The following is a 22,443-nucleotide window of genomic DNA, read 5'->3' as shown; positions in this document are numbered from 1 at the left end:
TTCTTCCCAGGGTCATTCAAGTGGGGGAGAACTGAGTTACTATTTCTAAAGCTCTTAGAATAGTGCCTAACACACAGTAACTGCTATGCATGTGTTTGTTAAATAAAATAAATAATTCCAGGTGTCACATATGCCGAATACTGATTGTTAGGGTCTCCACAAATCTTAGGAAGAAAAGAAAATTCTGGTTTTGTTACTTGGTCTTCAGGACGTTTTCTAATATCGTTGAACCCAAGTGTTTGTAAAATGGAGGTGAGTGCTTCTCACTAGTCATATGAACTCTCATTTGATTCTCTTTGTTTTTACATCATTCCCTTGTCTTTTACACTTACCTTTGGTCTAGGGCATCCAAATCGGTGACCTGAAAAAGAAATCGGCCACTCCAGACAAAACCCAACAAAATCCAGATTTAAGAAATGATTGGGAATCACAGAGGTAAGAAATTGGGAACAAAAGAATCGCGGAAACCACGTTATTATTTTTCTTGAATATCGGCGAAACGCCTCTGGAAAGATGATGCTCCAATGTCTCCGAACTATTGGTTCTTTTCAAAATCGGGCGCCAGGGTCTCCCGGCCAATGCTGTGGAGGAAGGCGCGCCTCCGCTACCCCAGGAAACGCTCCTCCCCTTTGGGAGGAGGTTTGCAGGGCGGGGCTCCCACGCATGCTCCATGCCCGCAGGCCCATCGGCGCGGCCGCCGGGCGCGTGCGCAGAACCCGATGGGTGCCCGCACGCGGAAGATCTGGCCCCGCGGAGGTTCCCCTCTTTTGAAACGTGGGAGGCGGAAGAGGCGGCAGGTTGTAGATTTTGCTCTTGGCCCCAAGGGGTTCCCCTGGGCCATTAGAACCCAAGAGAGAAAGCAGAGGCACCGCGTGGGCGGCCGAGGGGCCGAACCCCCGACCTGTCCTCCAGGAGAGTTGGGAGTAGGAGGGGAGAAGTACCGAACACAGGGCTGAGGAGCCTCCGGGACCGAGTCCCGGAGCATGGGGGCCTGGACCGGGTTCCTGAGCATGGGGAGCTGGAGCCGCCGAGGCCGCCCGGCCGGGCCCAGCCTGTCTGTTAGCTCCTCGGAGCCAGCTTTGCCAGGGCAGCCGCGTTGTCTGTAGCCAGGCCCCGCTTGAGGTCGTCGGCCGAAAGATAGCAGCATGGGTTTCGCCGCTGCCTAGCTTCCTCCGCCTCCTTCCCTTCTCCCTGCCCTCCTCCTCCTTCGTCTCTCATCTTCCCCGTACGTCGTCCTTCTTTTCCTTCCTTGTGCTCCTCTTCCCTCCCCTCTGTCCTCTTTCTTTCCCCCTTCTGTCTTCCTGCTTTTCCATCTGTGCTTTTCCCTTCTTGCTCTTTTACGCTCCTCTTCTGTCCCTCTCTTTCCTCTGTCCTACCTCCACCACCACCTCTCCTTTCTTCCTGTCATCCTCCCTTCCTCATCCTCATCCTCCTTCCCTCCTCGTCCTGAATCTCCGGCCTTTCTCTGCCCCTTAGCCCCCGCCCCCAAGCTTCCGCCCCTTAGCCCCCCCCCCCCACTGCCAGTCCCCAGCAGCTCAGTCCTGCAGTGAGTCTTGGGAGTCCATAGCTAAGCACCGGGAGCTGAGAGCACTGCCCGCTGTGCCTGCCTGCGACGCTCTCACATGGCTCAGGAGAAAATGGAGCTGGACTTTGAGCCTGACACATCTGATGGGGGCATCCTGAGGAGATCTAGCAGCGCTCCCCTGATCCATGGGCTCAGGTGAGCAGCGTTGGGGAGGATGGAGTATGGGATTCAGGGACTGTTCAATCCCCTACAAGCAGTCTTCCCGAAAGTGAGAGTTGGAGCTCATTTGGACTTTCTAAATTGAGGGGGTGGGACTTGTCTGCCTGACAGTGACTTGGGTGCCAAGGTGGAGTGAAAGTTTGACTCCAAACTCTGGGCAATGAGGGGAAAACTCAGTCCTCTCTACCAGGGGCTCTGTTGGCCCACTCTAAAAGAAACTTAAAGAAGCTTCTGCTTTTCTAACAAGTTGCTTGGCCTGCCTAATTTACACCACCGAATGTCATACTGAAGCCCCTGGAACTAGACTTGCAACTTGACACCTCTCTCTAAGAGCTGCTATTTCTAAGCTTAGTTTAGGAATCCTGGCATTAACAGAGGTTTACTTTAACAAATCACAATTTATCTAATAACTTGTAATGAAGTGGTGTGTTCATGTCTTATCAAGTGATTTGGATTTGTTGTAATGTTTTCAGATTCTAAACCTTCCTGAAATGCATTCCAGTGAATAAAAAAAGAAGGGTGGCATGTAGCGTAGGTCAGTGAAAACATAGGTTTTAGAAAACAATGGAAAGAATCCACTCTTGAATTTTAGTGGTAAGGTCTTGTGTTTTCATGTGAATAAGTCACCAGAGGGTCTATTTTAAAGTAGAATCTTGTGATAGTGAAGATTAGGTTGGCAGACCTCCTGAGCCTATTACATTTCACTTTTATCAGTAGACAGTTCATCTTAGGTGTACAGCCAGTTTTTGAGACCCTGTAGAAATGGAATTAGTCCAAAAAAGGGGATGGGAGTAGAGTTGGCCAAAAACATTAATCAAGCACAGTAAAGGCAAAAAGGTAATCCTTGTCTATCAAACTGATTATAATATCCATATTTTTGGGAAAAAACAGATTTGCTTTTTTTCTTTCATTGAATTCTGAAATTGAGGGAATGAGTCTTTGCTTTCCTAATGCTGTTCTCTCCTCTACATTTATTTTTGATACTATAGGAATAAACTGGTCTTTCTGGGCTATCTTTTTAAATCTGGTAAGCAAGCATTTCCTAGGGACTAGGGTGATCCTGTTGACCTGCATTTAGACTGTTGTGGAAATAACATGCTGTTTTTTGAATCACAATTTCAGTAGTTTACTTGAAAGGTAGCATGATGTGACAGAAGAGGGGATGAGAAGAGCAGGCCTAGTCCCAATTTTCTCTGGCTATGATCATAAATGAGTCACTTCTCCTTTCTGAGTCTCTGTTTTCTCATTTAAAATTTAGGAGAGCTGGATTAGGTGATTTCAGTGGTCCCTTGAAGCCCAACCCAGTTCAATCCTGAAAATCCTCTTGACCTCTTAACTGTGGGCACAGCCCTCTGCTAGGCACTGCAGGGATGTTACAGAAAGATGAACAAAACACCTCCATCAAGGGGTTTAAGACACACACACACACACACACACACACATTTTAATAAAGGGTAAAGTTGGTGTCTCGAGAAGCATCTAATTTCCCATTGTGTTCTTTGGGTTCAAAGGAGGGAATGATTGCATTAGGTTGTGGAAGAAAGAGAGGTTTCATGGAAGGCGTGGCATTAAGATGGGTGTTGAAGGAGACAAAGGATTTTGACAGATGGTGGTTGGAGGGAGACATTTGAGGCAGAAGGGACCACATCAGCAAAACTCCAGGTATGTTTATTTAGTTGAACAGTGGGGTTCAAAAGTAGACCGTGTGTGTAGGGCAATACTGGGAGGTGTGCTGATTGGGCTCCGCAGCTCCTCTCACACGATGGCACACACAGGAAGCAGTCACATTTTTAGGTCCTCTGGGGTAAACACAGGAGGTTGCTCGTGTCTGGTGGTAACTGGTTTGGAGGTGTGAGCTCTGACCAGAAGCAGCTGGAGGCAGCCAGTCTGGAGCTCCGCCCCATATCTCCTAGCTGCCCCCCAACCCCTGAGGAGGTCAGTATCACAGCAAACTGCTTGGAATCTCTGAAGAGGCTCTCAAGAGGAGGGTGAGGAGTTTATTCATTGTATGAAATGAAGAGCCATCAAAGATTTCATTGTTAATTAGAGAATTGGCATTAATATGGATGAAGGCCATCTTAAATGAGAAGACACTGATCATTCTATTTTTATTTTTAGTGACCTTTCACAGGTTTTTCAACCGTACACATTTAGAACTCGGAGGAATAGTACAACAATTATGAGCCGTCACAGCCTGGTAAGTAGAGAAGTAAGTATCCTTAGTGGCATGGATTGGGGAAAACACCTTCAAATCTAGTTCTTTCTTGAGATGATGTACTGTGCACAGTTGTTTGCAAAAGAAGATGATTATTTTACCCATCTTGTTTATGGCAATTTTCAGCTTTTGGTGCAAAAAGGAGAGCTGGTTATATTTTTTCTTGGCTGTGAGACTTTGTATTTTTAAAACTTCATTCATTTTTGTCACTACGTGGTTGTGTTTTGTGCATTATGATTAAGGTAAGTCGGGATTAACTTCTGATGAGAACTGAAAAGAGTGGTCTTTATTTGTCCTAGCATGCAAAAATCACTGAAACGGCAGCAGAGGGTTTATTTTTGACAGTCATCTGTTGGACAGTGTTGTTTATCCAAAGTACAAAACTCCTTTAAAATGCTTGTATTCATATTCTTGGTAGAGTTGGCGATTGTGACTTTTTTATATAGCCAGAGCTGTTGCACTTCACCTTGTTAGTTGATTGCATTGGGAGGAATTATGATGAGGTTTTATATATCTGAGATGTAAGCAAACAGCAGACCTCTAAATGGCTGAACTAGATTTCCATAGTCTCTACATAAAAGTTCATCAGTTTATTTATAGAAGAGCCTCTCTGACCTCTGAATCATCTAAAATTTATGCACAGTTACAATAAGCTTCCAACCCAGTAGTGTGTGAGAAGCAGCAAATAAGAGGTACATTAAGAAAAAGGTATGCTCATGGCTGTTAACAATGGAGGAGATGGGAAACAAAAGCAGACAGGTTTTTTTTTTTAAATTTTGATATCATTAATGTACAATTACTTGAACAACATTATGGTTACTAGACTCCCCCCATTATCAAGTCCCCCCTACAGTCACTGTCCATCAGTGTAGTAAGATGCTATAGAATCATTACTTGTCTTCTCTGTATATACTGCCTTCCCTGTGCCCCCCCCAGTACATTATGTGTGCTAATCGTAATGCTCCATTTCCCCCCTTATCCCTCCCTTCCCACCCACCCTCCCCAGTCCCTTTCCCCTTGGTAACTGTTAGTCCATTCTTGGGGTCTGTGGGTCAAGCAGACAGGTTTTTAAGAAATTAGTCTGAGGCCTAGTATAAGGGCTTAGAGCCTGTTAATAGACCACAAGGGTGTCACTGGCATAGAACTATAATGATGTTCTTAAGGATACCTGGAGCATTAACCTTTCCTTAAATTCTAGTAATACCTACACTTGTATGATATTTTACATGTTGCAAAGTACTTTCACACATTTAATTCTCATGGCGACCCCTATGAAGTAGGCAGGGCAAAAGGTTGTTTTTCCCCAAAAAAAAGAGGTAGCAGCTAAAACTCAGCTGATATGACTTGCTCAGAATCACACAATTAGTACATGGCAGAGCTGGGATTAGAATTGAGATCTTCCAGTGCCATTCTCTTTGGTAAAATCTGTTTAAGAAAGGGGAAAAATAGGACACTTTTAAGAAAGATTTCCTGCTAAAGTGGCTAAACATACTTAAAGGGGAAAATGTTAGCTATCTGGAGGTTTGATTCACTTTACCTTCTTCCTCTGAGGATACTGGAAACTATACTTACTTTTGCTGTGTAAACGAAAAACACTTCTACACGTTAATACAGCTGTGTTCCTGTTATCAAATGGCATAGCAAGGAAGGGAAAATGAATCTGCCTCTCTATACTTTGCTTTCTTCTAAGATGGGAAGATTCTTATCAGCTCTGTCTAGGCTTATCTCTCACTGCTCCCTGACAAATACCCTCTGCTCTATCTGCACTAAAACACCTGGTTTGCTAAAGGGGTCATGTTGATTCACTCTGCTGGTCTTTAGTCTTTATGCTGTCTTTCACCACATCCTGTTCTCCTTTCTAGCTTTCCAGTTTGGGAAGCTTTCCACAGCACCCTTTGTGTACTTCTGTCATCATCTTGACTGCACCATATACAATATAGCACAGTGTACTCTATACATCTTAATACACTTATGTGTGTCCTGTGTTAACCTGCAAAAAGTAGGATGTTGGTGAATGAAATAGAAAGGCAGGACCTGATGAAAGACATCCAGAAGTCGGATCTTCATGATTTAACAACTGATTAGCTCTAAAGACAGGGAGGAGGAGGACTCAAAGTGACTGAAATTTTATTTCTTGGTGACCAGGGGAAAAGTATTGCCTTTATTATGAATAGGGAAATTGAGAGGAACTGGTCGTTTGCAGGGCCGGAAGATAAATTCTGTCTGGGCATGTTGGGTTCCAGGGGCCACTGGCCCCATGCTGCACTCTAAAAGCGATGTTCTAAATCTTTTTAAAAACTACAAGCTTCCTATCTTACCACCTTTCACTCTCAGCAGATGACCCTCCTCACTTCCCAGAGAAGACAGACACTCATCTTGTATAAACGTCAGCTTTCTTCTCCTCGAAGTGTCTTTACCTTCACATGTGTTCTAACGGTTCCTACGTTTTCTGACTCTCTTGTCACTTTGCTTCATCTGTTGTCTCCTGTCGTGTCTTCAGTCTCATCCTCACTGGCTCTTTCCCTCCCACCTTTTCCCAAATTACACATCTAATATCTGGAAAACAAACTTTTCTTCTTTCATAGGTCTCTCTTTCTCCTTCTCCTTCCCCTCTCTGAGCTTTTCCAAAGCTGCATCTACACTCAGCTGCCTTGAATTCTTTGTCTCCTAATGTCTTACCAACTATTCAGCCAATTCGTGATAGCTCTACTCTTAACACAACTCCATTAAAAAAAACCTTTTGCAAAAGTCACCAACGCCCACTTGGTTGCCAATTGCAGGTCCATCTTTTCTTTTCCCACTTGAGCGCTTGGCTTTACTTAATACCATTAACCAGTACCCCCTTGATTTGGCTTTTTCACTGCCTATATATTACTCTTGTTTCTGGTACTAGGCACAGCTTTTCTCTTTTCTGTCCCTCTTTCGGGTCTGTTTTCCATTTCTGTCTAAAATGGCTAAGTTGTCCATCATATAGATGCAGCCACTGAATTTCTGACTTTCTTCACAGCCAGCATTTTGCAATCCTTACTTTGGCTCCCCTGATTATTTCACTGCCTTTGGGGTTTCTTTTGTTCTCTAATGGACATACCCATGCCCTCTTCCACATTCTCCTGTTGCAGTCTTTCTGCCTTACTTACTAGCCTAGTAGTTTAGTGTTTTTCATATGACCTTATTAAGAGCTCACCAGTAAACATATATTACTTTCATAATGGAAAAAAAAAACTTTTTATAAGGATTATAGGGGTAAAGTTTTTCTCTTTTCAAAGCCTAGGAAAGGGTAAGAGAAAGGGATTGGTAATGAAGGGATATCTTTTGAGGTAAAATCATATGTCAGTATAAAAAATTTCACCTGTATTAGCTTTTGCCTAAAAACCTTAAAGCACTTTATCATCATTTTATACTACTACTCACTATATTAGTATTTTTAAATGTTATAATAGGATAGGGTCTCTTGTAACAGGATAATTGTCTTATTTGGTTTTATAGTATTACAGATTCATGTGCATTTCATTAAGGAATAAATAGTAGTTGTCCATCATGTAGATCCAATTAGATGTTAGGGCTATTAGAACCCTGTAAGATCTGTTGATATGAATTGTACCTTACATTTTGTGATCAGATTTTGTGATTATTTTGGAGGAACATAATATGGCCCCCAAATCATTTCAGCTTTGTGTCATTAAAAAGATGATGATGTTATAGAAAGCAACAGTTATTTTTAAAATACACCCTGTCTTCTATTTTGATTTTTCCTAATTAGTAAGGTTTGTGCTGATGGCATTAGCGGTCACATTTTAGAATTGGTTTAGGCATTGCAAGCAAAATCTCCTTATTGCAGTTTTAAAGTGTTTTCAATAAACAATCATAGTCAAAATATTATACTGGGCTTATTAGCCTGTCTTTTCCATTTGTATATTGGTAATAAAAATGAATAAAATCTGTTTTTTCTTTCCCTTCTAATAGAGTTCCTTTTAGATAAGTGGGGTGATGGATATTTCCAAGGCCTGGAATCTTTTTTTACATAAATGTACACAGCTCTGCATTCATTGGGAAAAGTGTTAATGTCTAGTGACAGATGGTGCTTTGAAGTTGGACACCTGGTGTACTAAAGACTGAATGTACTGCCTCTAGTGCATTAATGTTCATTGATTTAAAGAGCTAGATTTTTAAGAATATGAAAGGTTACCTAAAAAGAGATTGTGCACTGGTACTGACAGCAGACTGCTGCTTGGTGATTCAGAAAATAGTAAATGTTTACTTTTTCTTTCCAGTTGCTGTCATCCTCCCCTAATCGTATCCCTAGTAGCAGGCTGCATCAAATCAAAAGGGTAAATTTTACTTACTTGCTCAGATCTGTGATTTTCTGATTTTAACATTTTGATTTTATTTGGATTTTGAAGATTCATGCATTATAAAATGAGTCAGGCTGCAACTCTGGTTAGTTGTAGACATTACAATTTTGAGTATTCAGATAGAAGACAGATGTGGCCTGGGTAGCAGTCTTAGAATGTTATTTCTGCTGTACTGTAATTATGTCAAATAAGGTAGAAAAGTCTTTTTTATTTTCTTTGAAATAGAGAATTGTGTAGATAAATATTATGTTTTCAGCGTATGTTTGTCTTTGCAGGAGGAAGGCATGGATGTGATGAACAAAGAAGCTGCGCATGAAAGGTTTGTGCTTCATGAGAACAGGGCATAGCCTAATGTGTGTCTATTTATGGACACTGATGGCCTTTCATTTTTGTTTGTTTTAGGGCAGTGCAAACAGCCATGCAGATAAGCCAATCATGGGATGAGAGCTTGAACCTGGTAAAGTTTTCTCATGTTTGCTTGCTTTTTATTTTCCAGAAAACTTTATATTGATCATTGGCTTCATTAATTTTTTCATATACTCTGTCCCTTCTGTTTTCAAATTTGTATTCAGTTTTTGAACTCTGCTTTTCCACCAGAATATTTGATTGCAACTTTTTTAGAGCCTATATGTTTCTACTGTAAAAACGTAGGCATGTTTAAGTAGTAAAGAAGAGTTGAGATGTGCTGAGTTGTACATTATGAGGAAATAACACTTTATGTTTACAGAGTGATAGTGATTTTGACAAGCCAGAGAAATTATATTCTCCTAAAAGGATCGACTTCACCCCAGTTTCTCCGGCACCATCACCCACCAAAGGATTTGGAAAGGTAGGCTCATTGGCAAGATGTTAACTCTATTTCATACATTGAGCTGTTTACTCTTTAGAACACAGACACACACAAATCACCTCACTTTAAAAGGATCCAATAACTAGAAGGAAAACTGACAAGTCTATGATAGTAATTTGAAAAAAATCTGTCTGTCTCTGTATTTTCTCATATATGTATATATGAGAGATCCGGACAGCTAAGCAGTTCTAAGGATGTTGTTTCTGTCATTTTGAGAAGAACCTTTTGAAAACTGAAGCATTACAACTGTTTTAATATTAAGTATGTTTTTTCTAGCAATGTTTTTCGCCATCCTTACAAATGTCTGTGAACAGCAGTGGGCTGCCACCAAATCCCATTCCTAATCCAAGACACTTTTCCAGGTAAGTGAACCTACTTTGTATATGTGATTGAATTACTTCTCGTTAAATTTGTCTCTCCAGTCAACTTTTGTCCCAACACTTTATTATGGAAGTTTTCAAACAGACAGCAAAATTGAAAGAATTTACAGTGAATATCCATATACCTATCACCTATATTCTACCATTAATATTTTACCAGATTCATTTTTTTTGAGACTTAGTGCCGGTTTACATTCAGAGGACACACAAGATAATATATGCTTTATAAGGATAAGGAAAAACTTTGTTTAAGATTGTAGAACAGACAAATCCAAATACCTTTGTAATAAGGTTTGTCTTAAAAAATTGTTATGGATATGTTGTTTTATAGAATGATTTTAAAAATAGCTTAAAATGCCATGTTATTCCCGGTTGCCATTTGCCAGGTCAGATCATGTTTTGGCATTTCAGTTGCTCAACCTACCACACAGGCATTTTCCATTTTTCCCTTTATGACTGTCAATTTTATCGATTTATTTGGTGGGCTGTAATGTTTATCTTGCATCTTAGAAGTATTTCTCATCATCCTGTTTATTCTTTGAAGCAGGAGGAGTCAGAGTCCAGTCAAGTGCATTAGGCCCAGTGTTCTTGGTCCTCTCAAAAGAAAAGGTAAGCCTCACACTTTTGATATTAAACCTAGTTGAGCTTGAATTACAAATTAGATTTTGTCTGAAATTAGTTCAAGGCATGACTTCTTTTTCTAAAGAAATGTGGAAATTCTTCCCAATATATGCTTTACTGATGTTAAATTTTGTAAATCAGTTATTTGATACTGTCTATATTTTTTATGCTTCATACCTGAATCTTACTCATATATTCATATTATCAATGTATATTCCAAAAAATTTTTCTCCCTTATTATTATTATTATTATTTTTTAATAAAATGCTGAAGTGGTAGGTAGATGCAAGACAAAGGTAGAAAACATAGTTTAGTGCTGTAACAGGGCAAATGTAGATGATCAGGTGTGTGCCTGTAGACTAAGTGTTAATCCAAGCTAGACAAGGGCAATAAAACATCCACGGATGCAGAAGATTTCTCTCAAAACAGGGGGGGTGAGGTTCTAAGCCTCACCTCTGTTGATCCCCAATTTCTCCCCTGATGGCCCCCCTGCGACTGTGCCTGTCTTAGGTTGTTCCTCCCTTGAGGAATCTTACCCATCTCTGGCTAACCAGTCTGGATGTCATTTTAAACAATAATTTTAACCATATTTTTAAAAAAGTAATTCAGTTAGTGGTTTCTTCCTACAGATAGTGTTTGGGGTCAGAAAACAAATCAGGTCTCCTAATATTAGGTAACAGATACTTGTGGCTCTTTTGAGAACTTCCCAGTGATAGCATCATACAGACATTCAAAAAGTGCTGTATTTGAGACAACTTAAAATTAAAGATGGTGTGTTCTGGAAAATAGATCCTGATACAGTAATGATACTTGTATTTAGTGAATATGTTTTGTTTTATAGACCAATAGTCTTTTTCTGTATGCTGCAAGAAATTACTTACAGTCCAAAGAACCTTCACAGGAGCTAGTACATGAAAATAACACTTGGAGATTAAAGCTTTTATTGTTATTGTTACTACTGATTGTAAGTATGTTGGAGGAAGTTGGAATTAGTATGTTGTTCAGTTTCAAAGCTATTCCAAAATATACCAGCAGATGGAGGGATTCTTTGCTAAAAAGAGGTAAAGTCTTTTGTTAATTAGGTGTTATTGAAAGCCTGACAGCAGCTTTTGAAGGCTGCATATTAAAGCCCGGAAAAAGGCAAATAAAAATAGAGCCTTTCCTGAGTTTCAGTAATTTTCAGAGTAGCTTTACAGGAAAGATAATATGAAGTAATTGTTAATGTGGAAATAATGAATGTTGCATTTTTCTTGCTTGATCTTTTTTCCGTCATAATTGTGTACAGGTTTAAGTTCATAGTTACTAATTTCCTACTGGAGTATAGCAAGCCCCTGAATTAAATTTTCTTTAATATTCCATGTCAAAGCTCAGATAAAGAGCTTCAAAACCAAAGTATGTGTGTCTTTTAAATCATAGCTTACTTTTCTGTCTAATTTAGGGTTGTTAGTCTTTGCATTCCTGGTGGCAAAATGTTAACCATTGGTCGTACTGGTGCAAAGTTTTTCTGTTACCTATTCTTAGAAAATCTCTTAAGATTGAGGTAGCCAGTACAATACTAGTTTTGTAAAGTGATTAATAATTGCTTTCAACGACAGATGAGCATTCAAACTTACTTTTTAGTTTTCATTTTCACTAAGTAGTCTAATGTAACCTTTGATTTATACACTGTTTATCAGACTACATACTATTTAACCCTTTTGACTTCAACTCAGGAAACGTTCCAATATTAAAATATGTAAAATCAACAGTTTTTACTAACTGACTAGGATAAATTATTATTCACTCTGAGCTCCAGCTGTTTGGGGATATTGTATTTCTACTGTGGTTAGCCTTGATTCATTTTGCCTGATAGAGTCAGTATTCTCCTTTTCTATTAAAGAACATGACTATATCCATAACATGTAGCGTATAATAAATTAGAAGGTTTTTTTGAAGGGCTGCTGATTTTTTGGTTGAAGTTACATGGAAGTTTATTTCTTCTACCTTAAAGCACATGGAAAAAATAGCTCTCAAATAATGGCTTGAAGAAGCAGTCTGAGCTTTGGCTAAACAAAGCTCATCCACTTTAGAATCAAGCCTGTAAGTGTAAAATTGTTTTACAGTGGCATCTCTTTCTGTTTTAGGTGAAATGGAGACAGAAAGCCAGCCCAAGAGGCTTTTCCAAGGTGCTACCAATATGCTGTCTCCAGAGGCTGCACAACTATCTCATCTCAGTTCATGGTAAAAAATGAAATAAAATCAAAAGACTGGTAGGGTATGATCTATTTAAAGAGCCACATCAAAAGTATATTGCGATCATTTAAAATATATTCAACTTTTTAATCCACACTCTCTAGAGGGGAAATCTCCATGGAGGTGCAGATAATGTGAAAAACAAATCACTTGAAACTCATGAGTACTTCCTTTGGAAAAGTGTGTATGTCCTTGGCACCTTCACCTTCATTCCTAGCCCCTGTTAGGTTGGCCTCTCTCAGTAGGTGCTATGGTGTGAGAGTGGCAACAGCTGGATGGTGTGAGAAAGAGTTTCTGGGTTGCTGTGGGTAATGTGCATTGATTATAGCTACTCTGCCTACATTTTTTATTAATATCTTTTTGACTTAGCAGAGAGTACCAGCATTCTCTTAAGCATGGCATTTTCTAAATAGTATTTTCTGTTGCTTTAAGATCTTTTTGAAAATTTTGGGATATTCCAAATAAAGGATCCAATAACTAGAAGGAAAAGATTTCCTTTTTATAAGAACACTTCCTGATTCCCTTGGTCCACTTACATATATTTCTGTTCATTAGTCTTACCCATCCAGGTTTAGGTGTCTAATTTAAGGCCCTTCAGTGGTTCTGTGCAAAAGTTAACTTCTTTTCCTGTACCTGATGTTGAGCACTTTGGATGGTGACACATATTGGAAGGAAGGGGAAGGGAGAGTAGCAGTGTCTGAGGTAATATTTTGTAATCTTTCAGTACGTATTTCTAATCAACTCACTGAGCACCTGTGTTCTAGATACAATTGAATAGTGCCTTTCAGAGCTTTTTGTTCCCTGAATTTTACAACCAAGGGTCTTTTTTAAGAGCTTAAGAGGACATTTACTTTAAAAATAAAATTCTCCTATAAATGGGAGAATTATGTAAGCCATTTATAAGGCATTAGGATTGATGATTTCTTCTTCCCAAATAACTTATTCATTGATATATGTAAGATAATCTGTGCTTCTAGTTGACCAAGAAGTCACAGATTATTCTAGTTATTAGACTCATTGATTAGTACTATTCTAACCTTGAAACAGATGCCTTTTAGATTGTTCTAGCTATTTTCAGCTGCACAGTCTCTGCTCTCTCATCCCTGTCCTTGATAGCTCATTGCGCTAATTTTGGTACGGAGTGCTTTTCCAGGTATGTAGATGATTGCAAAGAGAAAACTTCTAAAGCTTGTCAAGAGGGATAGTGGATGAAACTCTATACTTAGTGGAAACTGCATATCACATTTATGGTAAAGTGTGTTTTAATATAGGCACATGACATTATAAATAGATTTGCTTACCCAGTTACTAACCAAGTAACCAAGTTAGGTAAAAGATATGAAGGCATTTTGTCAAGTGAAAAGCATTCAGGTTGAAGTGATTTTTTGAAAAATAGTCTGGTAGACTGACTGCAGGATGCCATAAACCAGGTTCATGTGAATAAGTAAGAAAGGAAAGAAAAGGCATGGTATTTTCCAAGGGTCCTCTCCCCTTGTTCAGGTGATCATTCCTCTGAGCAGCACAGCCTAAGCTGTCGATGATGGTGGCTATTGTGAGGCGTTTATTTCTGTTGCCGCCACTCCCTTCTCTGTAGACCTGCTACTGCCCATGGTGATCAAGGGCACTTTGATCTGTAAACACACACAGACACACAAAAAAGTGTTGCCTGGAGAGATTTGCTTTGTTTATGGCCACTCAGGGCCAACACATGGCTCAAATCATATGTTAAAAAGAACTTAATTTTCAAAATTCACAAAACCAAGTGGTAAGGATATTTAAGTAATTAAACTTTAAATGACTTCTCACTAAGTTTGCTGCATCTGGAATTCTGAGGATATTAAAGCTTAAAATTGCACTAAGACTTTTGGAATACCTTGTATACTAATATTGCTGACACTTACTATCTACCGGGAAGAGATTTTAAAATGTGAGTCATTCGTGATATGTAAAAATTGGATCCCACTTTTGCAAAAGTTTTTTTCCTATCTCTTTAAATGCAGTTTCATTGACCAGATATCCATATTCTTTGAAATGGGATTGGTGACAGGAACAAGCTGTGTTCTGGTTTCTGTTGGCAAGGACAGCAATCTACATGATAGCTGAGGAAATAATTTTTATACATTTTAGGGAGCAGAAAAGGCATCAGTCGTATCACGAGTAGATATTATCTTATCATTTAAATCGTTAGTTTGTTCCCTGACCTACCCCACAAAGAAAAGTTGGGTTTTAAGACTTTATAAAGTTTATATATTAGATGATATATAAACATTCTGACATCTTTGAACTATAAATGAAACGTGAAGTTCAAGTATGGACCCATTTGGACTTTGCGTCCAGTGTGCCAGCACTGCCCAAAGGAATAGTAGGTCTCTCTTTTTTTTTTGGCTTCCTCTTTACATCGTATTTTTAATAAATGAAAGTTTTGAATCTTTGCCAACCAAATCTGGGGAACATTGTCAACCACAAGGCAGGGGTTAGATCATTCTGCATTTAGTCCTTAGGAACATCAAGAGTTTGATCATAGTTCGGCAGTACACCTTTGCATGGTGCTTTGATTCTCTTTGCATGTTGGCAACTCTTGTTCTGCTCCTCATTCTTTTGGGAATCAGACTGTCTGTGGTATGCTATACAAAGTAAAGGACTTTTCCGAGCTACTGGCCATGTAGTGAAGATGAAATGGTAGTCTATTTCTCCGACAGAAAAGGAAAAAGTCTCCCATGAAATTTCTTGCCCAGTGCATCATTGTTAACATGACTGCTAATTTAACCTTTATGGTTTTAACATTTTCCATTAGATTTACCTTAGTGGCTTTAACTTTATTTTTCATGTTATATATGTCATGGCAAGAAAATTTTATTATGAATATGTGATGTAAGATTTAGGATAAGATTTAATTGGGATTTATTTAATAACAGAAATGTATAACATATACTTGGAAGGTTTTTATGTGACATCTGTGATGATACTTTTAAACTCCTATCTCTAAGGTGCCTGGAAATGATATTTAAATCTGTGATCTTAAAAACTTAGAGGTTAAATGGAAAGTTAATGCTGGGTCTTCCTAAAGTAGGTAGGAGAGACCAGAGAAGATACCATAGGGACTAGTTTAACCCACACTAAGAGGTTTTACCATGCCCCGTGGTCTTACCTTATACTGTAATCTGTGCTGGGGTTGATAGGGCCATGGCTAATTTCTAGTGCATTTACCTGCCTGCCATTCATCTGTAGGATCCAATTTATTGATTCCACAAGGAACAGAGTGGCTCAAGCAGATGGGTGATAGCATGAGTCACACTGAACGTCCTAATTTTATTGTTAGGTTATCATTTGAATGTTTTAATGGTTCTCTTCTACATAGTTTTTTAAGACAGAGGGCACTACTTTAACTGTCATAAGCATGTTTGGTAGTGTGGTTCAAATATTGCCTCGATATTTATGTTCAGTAGTTGGAATGAATTAGTTCACTTCTGATTCATGTACTCCTGTGTCCAATTTGAATTGTCTAGGTGCTTTGCCTTCCTGCCATTGTCTGTCTTTCAGTAATTAGTCTTAAGGCTCATTAACACTTCCATCAGAGCTTAAGCTAGGAAAGAAAGATGAGCGAAACTCAAGTTGGACCGTGTTTTGTTGCTTTTGGAAGTCCTGGTAGAAGGTTAATAGTGGATACTGTGAAAATCACTTTTGTTCAGTGATCTCTCTGTGGATTAAAAAATCATGTAATTCTTGCTTTTCCCTGATATACTAATGGTGGGTAATTTGTGACCTATAGTCTTTGCTTCCATGACCATGTGTAGTAGTGCCAGATTAATTAGAATAGAAACTAGATTTTAGTTTAGTGAAAATATCTGGTTAGATGTTTACCAAATTCTGAACCTAAATTGCACTGGAGACTAAATAAAAGTATACTGTTTTTCTGTTAATGAACAAAATTGCATATATGTTTATATTTCATAACAGAAGAAATTCTTGAAAAAAATGTGAAATGAAATGTTCAGATTTATATGTATATTTTTTGGTAACTTCCCCATTAGCTTATTTCTCTTAAGGTTATCAACAGTGTGGAATGACAGATTTCTCTGCATGAGTCATGTTCTGTGTTTTTGAATGAATACAAGATTCACCTAAGCAAGCAGGTCTTATTACAAATGGAGTCTTTTAACCCAGGGCTCACCATAAGTCTGGTGATTGGAATAAGAAAGTCTTTATTTATATTCAGATTATCTGCTTGCTGGCCAAATTTTAATCTAAGCCTGTTTCTTCCTGCCAAGTACCACAGAGCATGTCCTTTGGCTGCCCAGCCAGTATGTGCTTTAGGAAAGTAAATTCATTTTAATATTAGTCTAGGCAAAATGCTGCAAGCAGGAAAAATCACATATGTTCCAAAGGCAAATAGAAAGGTCTTTTGATTTTCCAATGTCTTAGATTATCTGTACAACTTTCTTTCAGTAGTTTGAATAATTCATATTTTAGACCCATTTTACCATTTGGTTGAACAAATATGAGAGCCAGCAAAATTTTCCAAACTTCTTGCTTAAAAAAGTATTATTAACGATGCATTTGACAGCAGTGAGCATAAAGTAGGAGTACTGTGGACTATACCATTTCCGTTTTCATTTTTACTTTTCTGAAGCCTGTTTGTATTCTCCCTCTACCTAAAAACAATCCACAGTCAATATAAAGAAATGACATTTTGAAGAAAAATGTAGGAGTAGAGAAGCAGGGGGAGAAAGTTATATTTCATTGAGCATTGTACAGGGTACAGAAGCTTCCAAATGTCCATGCACTGCTTAACACCAGAACTGCATTGACTCGGACATTCATAAAAACGATAGTATTAAAGACTTATAATATTTAGCCTCAGAGCATGTTGGACCAGGACGGGCTTTTGCAAAATAGCTAGTGACCAAACTTAAACTAGAACCCAAATTTCCTGATTTCTAATTCCTTCTCCAATTTTGTGCTTTGTTCCCTTTTCAAAAGTAAAGTGTCTATGTAAATCCTAAAACTGCCTGAATGCCTGTCCAGCTTTGTCTCTCACTGTGTTGTTCTTAGTCTCTGTACGACATCCACAAAGCCTGCTTTTGGCTCTTAAAACTACTCCTGCTTCCTCCCAAACCAAACCTAGTTAATGCTTACTCATCTTTCAGATGACAGCTAAATAGCATTTTGGGGGAGCCTTGTTCCTCCACATCAGATTAGGTTACCCATGTTATATATTTCAGAGCCCCTTGTATCTTTCCTTTATTGCTTCGATCACAGATTATATGTTTTATTAACATGATTATTTAAATGTCTCCTGCACTACACTTTAAATTTGATGAGGGCGGGACCATGTTTGTCTTAATGCACCACTGTATTTTTACTCTCTAGCATACTTCGTGCACTTGGCAGGTACTCACCTACATATTAGAATAAATGAATGAGTGAATGAGTGAATTTGGGCCAAATATAGAGCATAGAGTTTATATGTTGGGTTGAAGGGAATCAAAGCCAGAAGGGCAGCCTGATGCCAAATTGTGAAGGCTCTTAATTGTGAATATTGATTCAGGATGTATGAATCAGGATGTATGAGGCAGGCTGGATTGATTGTTGGAGCCATGAGAGCCTGGGCTGGACGGGTAAGGTATCTGTGGGCTTGGATGACCAGATCAGGAGTTGTAGTGGAATAGGAGCAGAAGCTAGCTGTCTGGATCCAAGAGGCACATGGACTGTGAGGGTGTTGGGTCTAGATATAGAGCATTCCTTTTAGAGCTTAGCTGGGTAGTAAGTGAAGGGCTTGGAGAAAGGGGTCCTTTAGAGATAATAGGGGGCCCTTTGGGTTTGAAAGCAAGAAAAGAAAACAGTGTAAGAAATGCATAAAATGAGAAGAACATAAAAGGCAAATAATAGAGGGGAAAACTAGAAAAAATGTGTTTGCCCTGAAGGCCTCTTGGGAGTGGGGAAGTGGTAAAATCTCAAGCAGTTGAAAGACTTTGTTTTGGAGTAGAGGAACTGTGAAGCAGTGTACTTGATAGAATACTTGAGACAGTCCAGGGTTCCTCAGTGAATAAGCATTCCTCTCACTCTAAGACTGCTGGGAAGGTAAGAAGATAAAATAAAAATAGAAATCTCTTGAGCTGAAGGTGAGGGAGCTCCATCACGAAAATCCTGACATGTCCAGAGGAGAGTTTATTATATGCTGAACATTCTGGTGCCTCCAGGAGAGCGCGCAAATGATACAGAGCCTTGAATGTGTTACTTTGGATTTCTATAACTGCCTTTTTGCAGGTATCTGAATACAGTACCTTATGTAGTTCATTGCTGTTGCTTTTATGTTCTTTATGATTTACGAATGCTGTACTGATTCGTGAGTTCTTGAAACTATGTCGTTGCATGTTATGTTTACCTTTACCCTGATAGATGCATCTGCTTATAATTCTTTTTGCTTTGTCCTCAGTTCAGATATTTTGGATGGCAGTAGTAGCAGCAGTGGCTTATCCTCAGACTCACTGGCTAAAGGCAGCACAACCGCAGAGTCTCCAGTAGCATGCTCCAATTCATGCTCTCCGTTCATCTTGATGGATGATCTCTCACCCAAGTGACTTACCCATTTCTGATTCAGTGTTTTAACTGCTGTTTCCTACATAAAACGTTCAGTGAGGAACGCAGAGAACTTTGATCCATAATGAGGATTAAAGTGTTCCAGATTTAAACCATCTCGATGCCATTCTTTTTTGGCATCTGTCTTCTCTAAAGTTCAATTTGACAAGTGTAGTGACCTTACTTATGTCTCTTTGCTGATCTCATTTTGACTAAATCTCAAATATTCATTTTTGATCGCATAGAGTATATATATTTTTTCTCAGTGCCTCAAAGAGCACCTATTTTAGAGTCTGTACATTTAAGGAAAGAACTGATCCGTATTTTCCGTAATGTTTTTTTTCCCAGCAGTGATATGACAGCTTGAGTTGATCAGAAATTCTCTTGCTTGAGAGATGTTTTTGTTCTCTGTTGACTACATAGTTTCAGATCTCTTTATTTCACTGTAATAGGTAAACTGCTTTTGATTATATTAAATTCTTATTATTCTGCATCAGCTTCAAGTACATTATTTTGTTTCCCTTTCCTGTTTGAGCTGCTTACTCGCCATTCCTCACAGAGGGGAAGGAACATGCAGGTGCTTTCATTCCTATCCATATGGCTTCTTCGCTGTGGGAGAGTGCGACATGATGATTGGTTTTAGTGCTGAGAATGTAAATGCACTTACAGGATGCCTGGATGACTCACCACATGTTCTTATGACTTAGCTACCACAGTTGATGTTTTTCTCCCCAAAATTGTTGCCCTAAGGAATATATAAAATATTGTTAATGTTTCTAGGTGGTGTTATCAAGGAGAAGAAATTCCTGCCTTGACCAGATGTGTGGAGCATCTACAAATGAATGAATAATGTTATTTACACACAAATCACTGTGTAGAAAAGCATACATGGAGCATGACAGCTCGTCTTGGGCTGTATTATGAGGCCTGAGGTGCCTTGGGGTACAGAGCTGTGCTGTCAAGATATGTATCATCAGGTAGGGTAGAAGAGGAGGCTTTATGTGTCTGATTGCCGCATACTGTTCCGATTGCTGCTTTTCTCTGATTACTTTTTCTTCATTGGATTTGTTTGTTGTCTTTTGAGTGATGCTGCTGACTGTGTTTTGGTTATTGTGTTGCCACCAGAATCAGAATCCAGTTCTTGTTCATGCTGCCATATAGTAAGGGCAGTTAAATATCTACAAAGAAACTTTTAGGAGCTGATAAACTAATGTTACTGTGCATTCTGCTTTTATGAAGCTGTTTGAGCTATGAACAGTGTATATGATAGTAAGTCTGAGGTAACGTAAGTTACTCAATTTTTAAAGGAGGAAAATCCTGATAGAGCTATATAAAAAACCGGAGTGTAATCTGTTGTTATTTATTATTTAAAACTGTGTAAACCTGTCTGTTGCAATAGATTTCTTTTAATATTCAGACATCGTGGTTGGATTGTGTTTAATATGCAAATTTACCTGCTAGGATCATAATATTCCGTTTTTAAATAAATGTAAGAAACGGAAACTACTGTGTTTGTGTCTTTTGAAAGCAGAGATTCTTGTATTTTTGAGAAAGGTGATGTGCTTTGAGAGTACTCACAGAGTAGTAATACCATATGGCTTGAAGGGAAACCTCTGAATTATAGGAGAGCATCACTTAGCTTGCAGTAAGCAGTCCTGTTACAGCATCAGATGCGTTTAGTTTAAATGGTAATAACTGCCATAATGGCCATTAATGGCTTTATTTCTCATATTGCTTTCACCTGTGCAAACTCCATAATCCTTCAAACACAACATAAATGTATATATTATGAAGACTGTTCCCTAGTATGCCATTTTAGAGAAAAATTACTTCAATGGTATTCAGTGTATTTATTCTGTTTGTGAAAGAACCATGTTAAGATGTTCTGCCTTTATAATACTTGAGAGAGATGTTTTTATCTTACAGGATATTTATCCACCCTTCACTCCACTGTTGTCTTTGCCTTAAAGGCATACCTTTGGCCATCACTTTTTGGCTCTAATTTAGAACTCATAAGATATAAACCTCTGGAATGTGACATTTACATTTATTTTTGAAGTTCAGTGGAAGGGTAGAATTGGGACAGGAAAATGAAATTGTTCCAGTCCTATGAGAACTAGAAGACCAGATGGTTCACTTCATTGTTTAAACCAAGGTTCGTTTTTATTGTTTAAATTGACTAGAAAGTTAAGTTTGTGCAGCGATTGTTTTGGAATAAAAGAGATGCTAACCTCCAGATGAGCTTTCTTGACAGTACCCCTTTATTTTTATATAAAGTCTCATACTTGAAAAGTGATCATTGTTATAAAGTAAAATCCTCTCTTCCTGTTCTAATATTGTATTGTATTTCAGGCTTCTGTTTCAAAACAAGTATAAGAGATGATATGATAAAATCCTATAGATGCTCTTTTTCTTGACTGACTCATGTAATCACTGTGTTTCATGATAACTACTTTTGGAATAATAGGAAGTTTTGTGAAATGCTGAGCTTATGTATCTCTTAGAATGCAAATTTAATAAAGTGTGTACACATGCAAAATATTCTGTAAAATTTTTTAAAGTCATTTTATCCTTATTAAGAATTATTTTCTGCCTCCATATCCCAATATTACATTTCTCTGTTTCTAATTACAGTTGAATTTTGAGTAAAGGGATATCAGGAACACAAAAGAACTAATAGCTGTATTGAAGTTTGGGCAGTTTCCCAAAACAAAGAGAAACCTCTCCACGTAATCTGTCAAATTTTCAAGAGCATTTATTAGAATTTGACAATTTAGAAGGTTCTTGCCAAGGCCACACATACTTCTTATTTTCAGTGTGTTTCATCTTGTTATTTTTTTTACATATTCATTAGACTAAAACTGTTTTGGAACAAGATTGGGGGCTAGACAGGCAAAAAATAAAAGCCTTTTATGCATGACTTAGATTGCAAATGCTCAACTTTCTTTCAGTACTTAAAAAAACATATGAACTGTTTTCACATTTGCAGAAAAGTTGCAAGAATAGCCTAAAGAGCTATATATCCTTCACCCATGTTCCCCAATTTGCTTTATCATTTTCTCTCTCTCTGTTTCTCTCTAGTATGTGTGTATGCACACACATATTTTTTCTGAACCATCTGAGAATAAGTTTTAGACATAATACCCTATTATCCTTAAATGCTTCAGTGTAAATTTATTGAAGATGTGGACATTGACATAACCACATTACAGCTATCAAAATCCAGAAACTAACTTTGATATAAAACTGTCATCTGTTGACCCCATTCAAATTTTGCCTATGGTTCCAAAAAAGCTCTTTTAGGGAAAGGGAAAAATAACTTGACTTCAGCCTGGATTCAATCCAGGATTATATACACTTAGTTGTTATCTGTCTTTGGTCTCCCTCAACCTGTAAGTCCCTAGCCTTGTCTTTTTGTGATCTTCATAACTATTGGCCAGTTATTTTGAAAAGTGTCCTTCAATTTAGGT

The 22,443-nt window shown here is 38.4% G+C and overlaps 1 protein-coding gene and 1 non-coding gene across 9 annotated transcripts; both read left to right on the top strand.

Annotated features, from left to right (window-relative positions):
* Positions 1-723: 723 nt before the first annotated feature.
* On the top strand, positions 724-21,541 carry PABIR2 (PABIR family member 2). Of its 8 annotated transcripts, none has more exons than XM_017669290.3 (10): positions 724-1,720; positions 3,863-3,953; positions 8,231-8,287; positions 8,587-8,630; positions 8,714-8,768; positions 9,039-9,140; positions 9,438-9,523; positions 10,089-10,150; positions 12,286-12,382; positions 19,754-21,541. In XM_017669290.3, exons 1-10 carry the CDS (start codon positions 1,623-1,625, stop codon positions 19,821-19,823), a joined length of 762 nt encoding a protein of 253 aa, XP_017524779.1. In that variant the 5' UTR covers positions 724-1,622; the 3' UTR covers positions 19,824-21,541. The 8 variants fall into 8 exon arrangements, with proteins under 8 accessions (XP_017524779.1, XP_017524795.1, XP_017524770.1 ...); XM_017669306.3 differs by having other exon boundaries at positions 726-1,720; positions 3,863-3,941; XM_017669281.3 differs by having other exon boundaries at positions 726-1,720; positions 10,086-10,150.
* LOC118972168 (small nucleolar RNA U109) lies at positions 14,956-15,095 on the top strand. The gene has a single exon (XR_005060998.1). It is a non-coding gene; the product is annotated as a small nucleolar RNA U109 (small nucleolar RNA).
* Positions 21,542-22,443: the final 902 nt, after the last annotated feature.

Source organism: Manis javanica, chromosome X (assembly GCF_040802235.1).
Source record: "Manis javanica isolate MJ-LG chromosome X, MJ_LKY, whole genome shotgun sequence".
NCBI lineage: Eukaryota > Metazoa > Chordata > Mammalia > Pholidota > Manidae > Manis > Manis javanica.
Note: the sequence above shows the minus strand (reverse complement) of the source record. Positions and strands in the feature narration are given on the sequence as shown.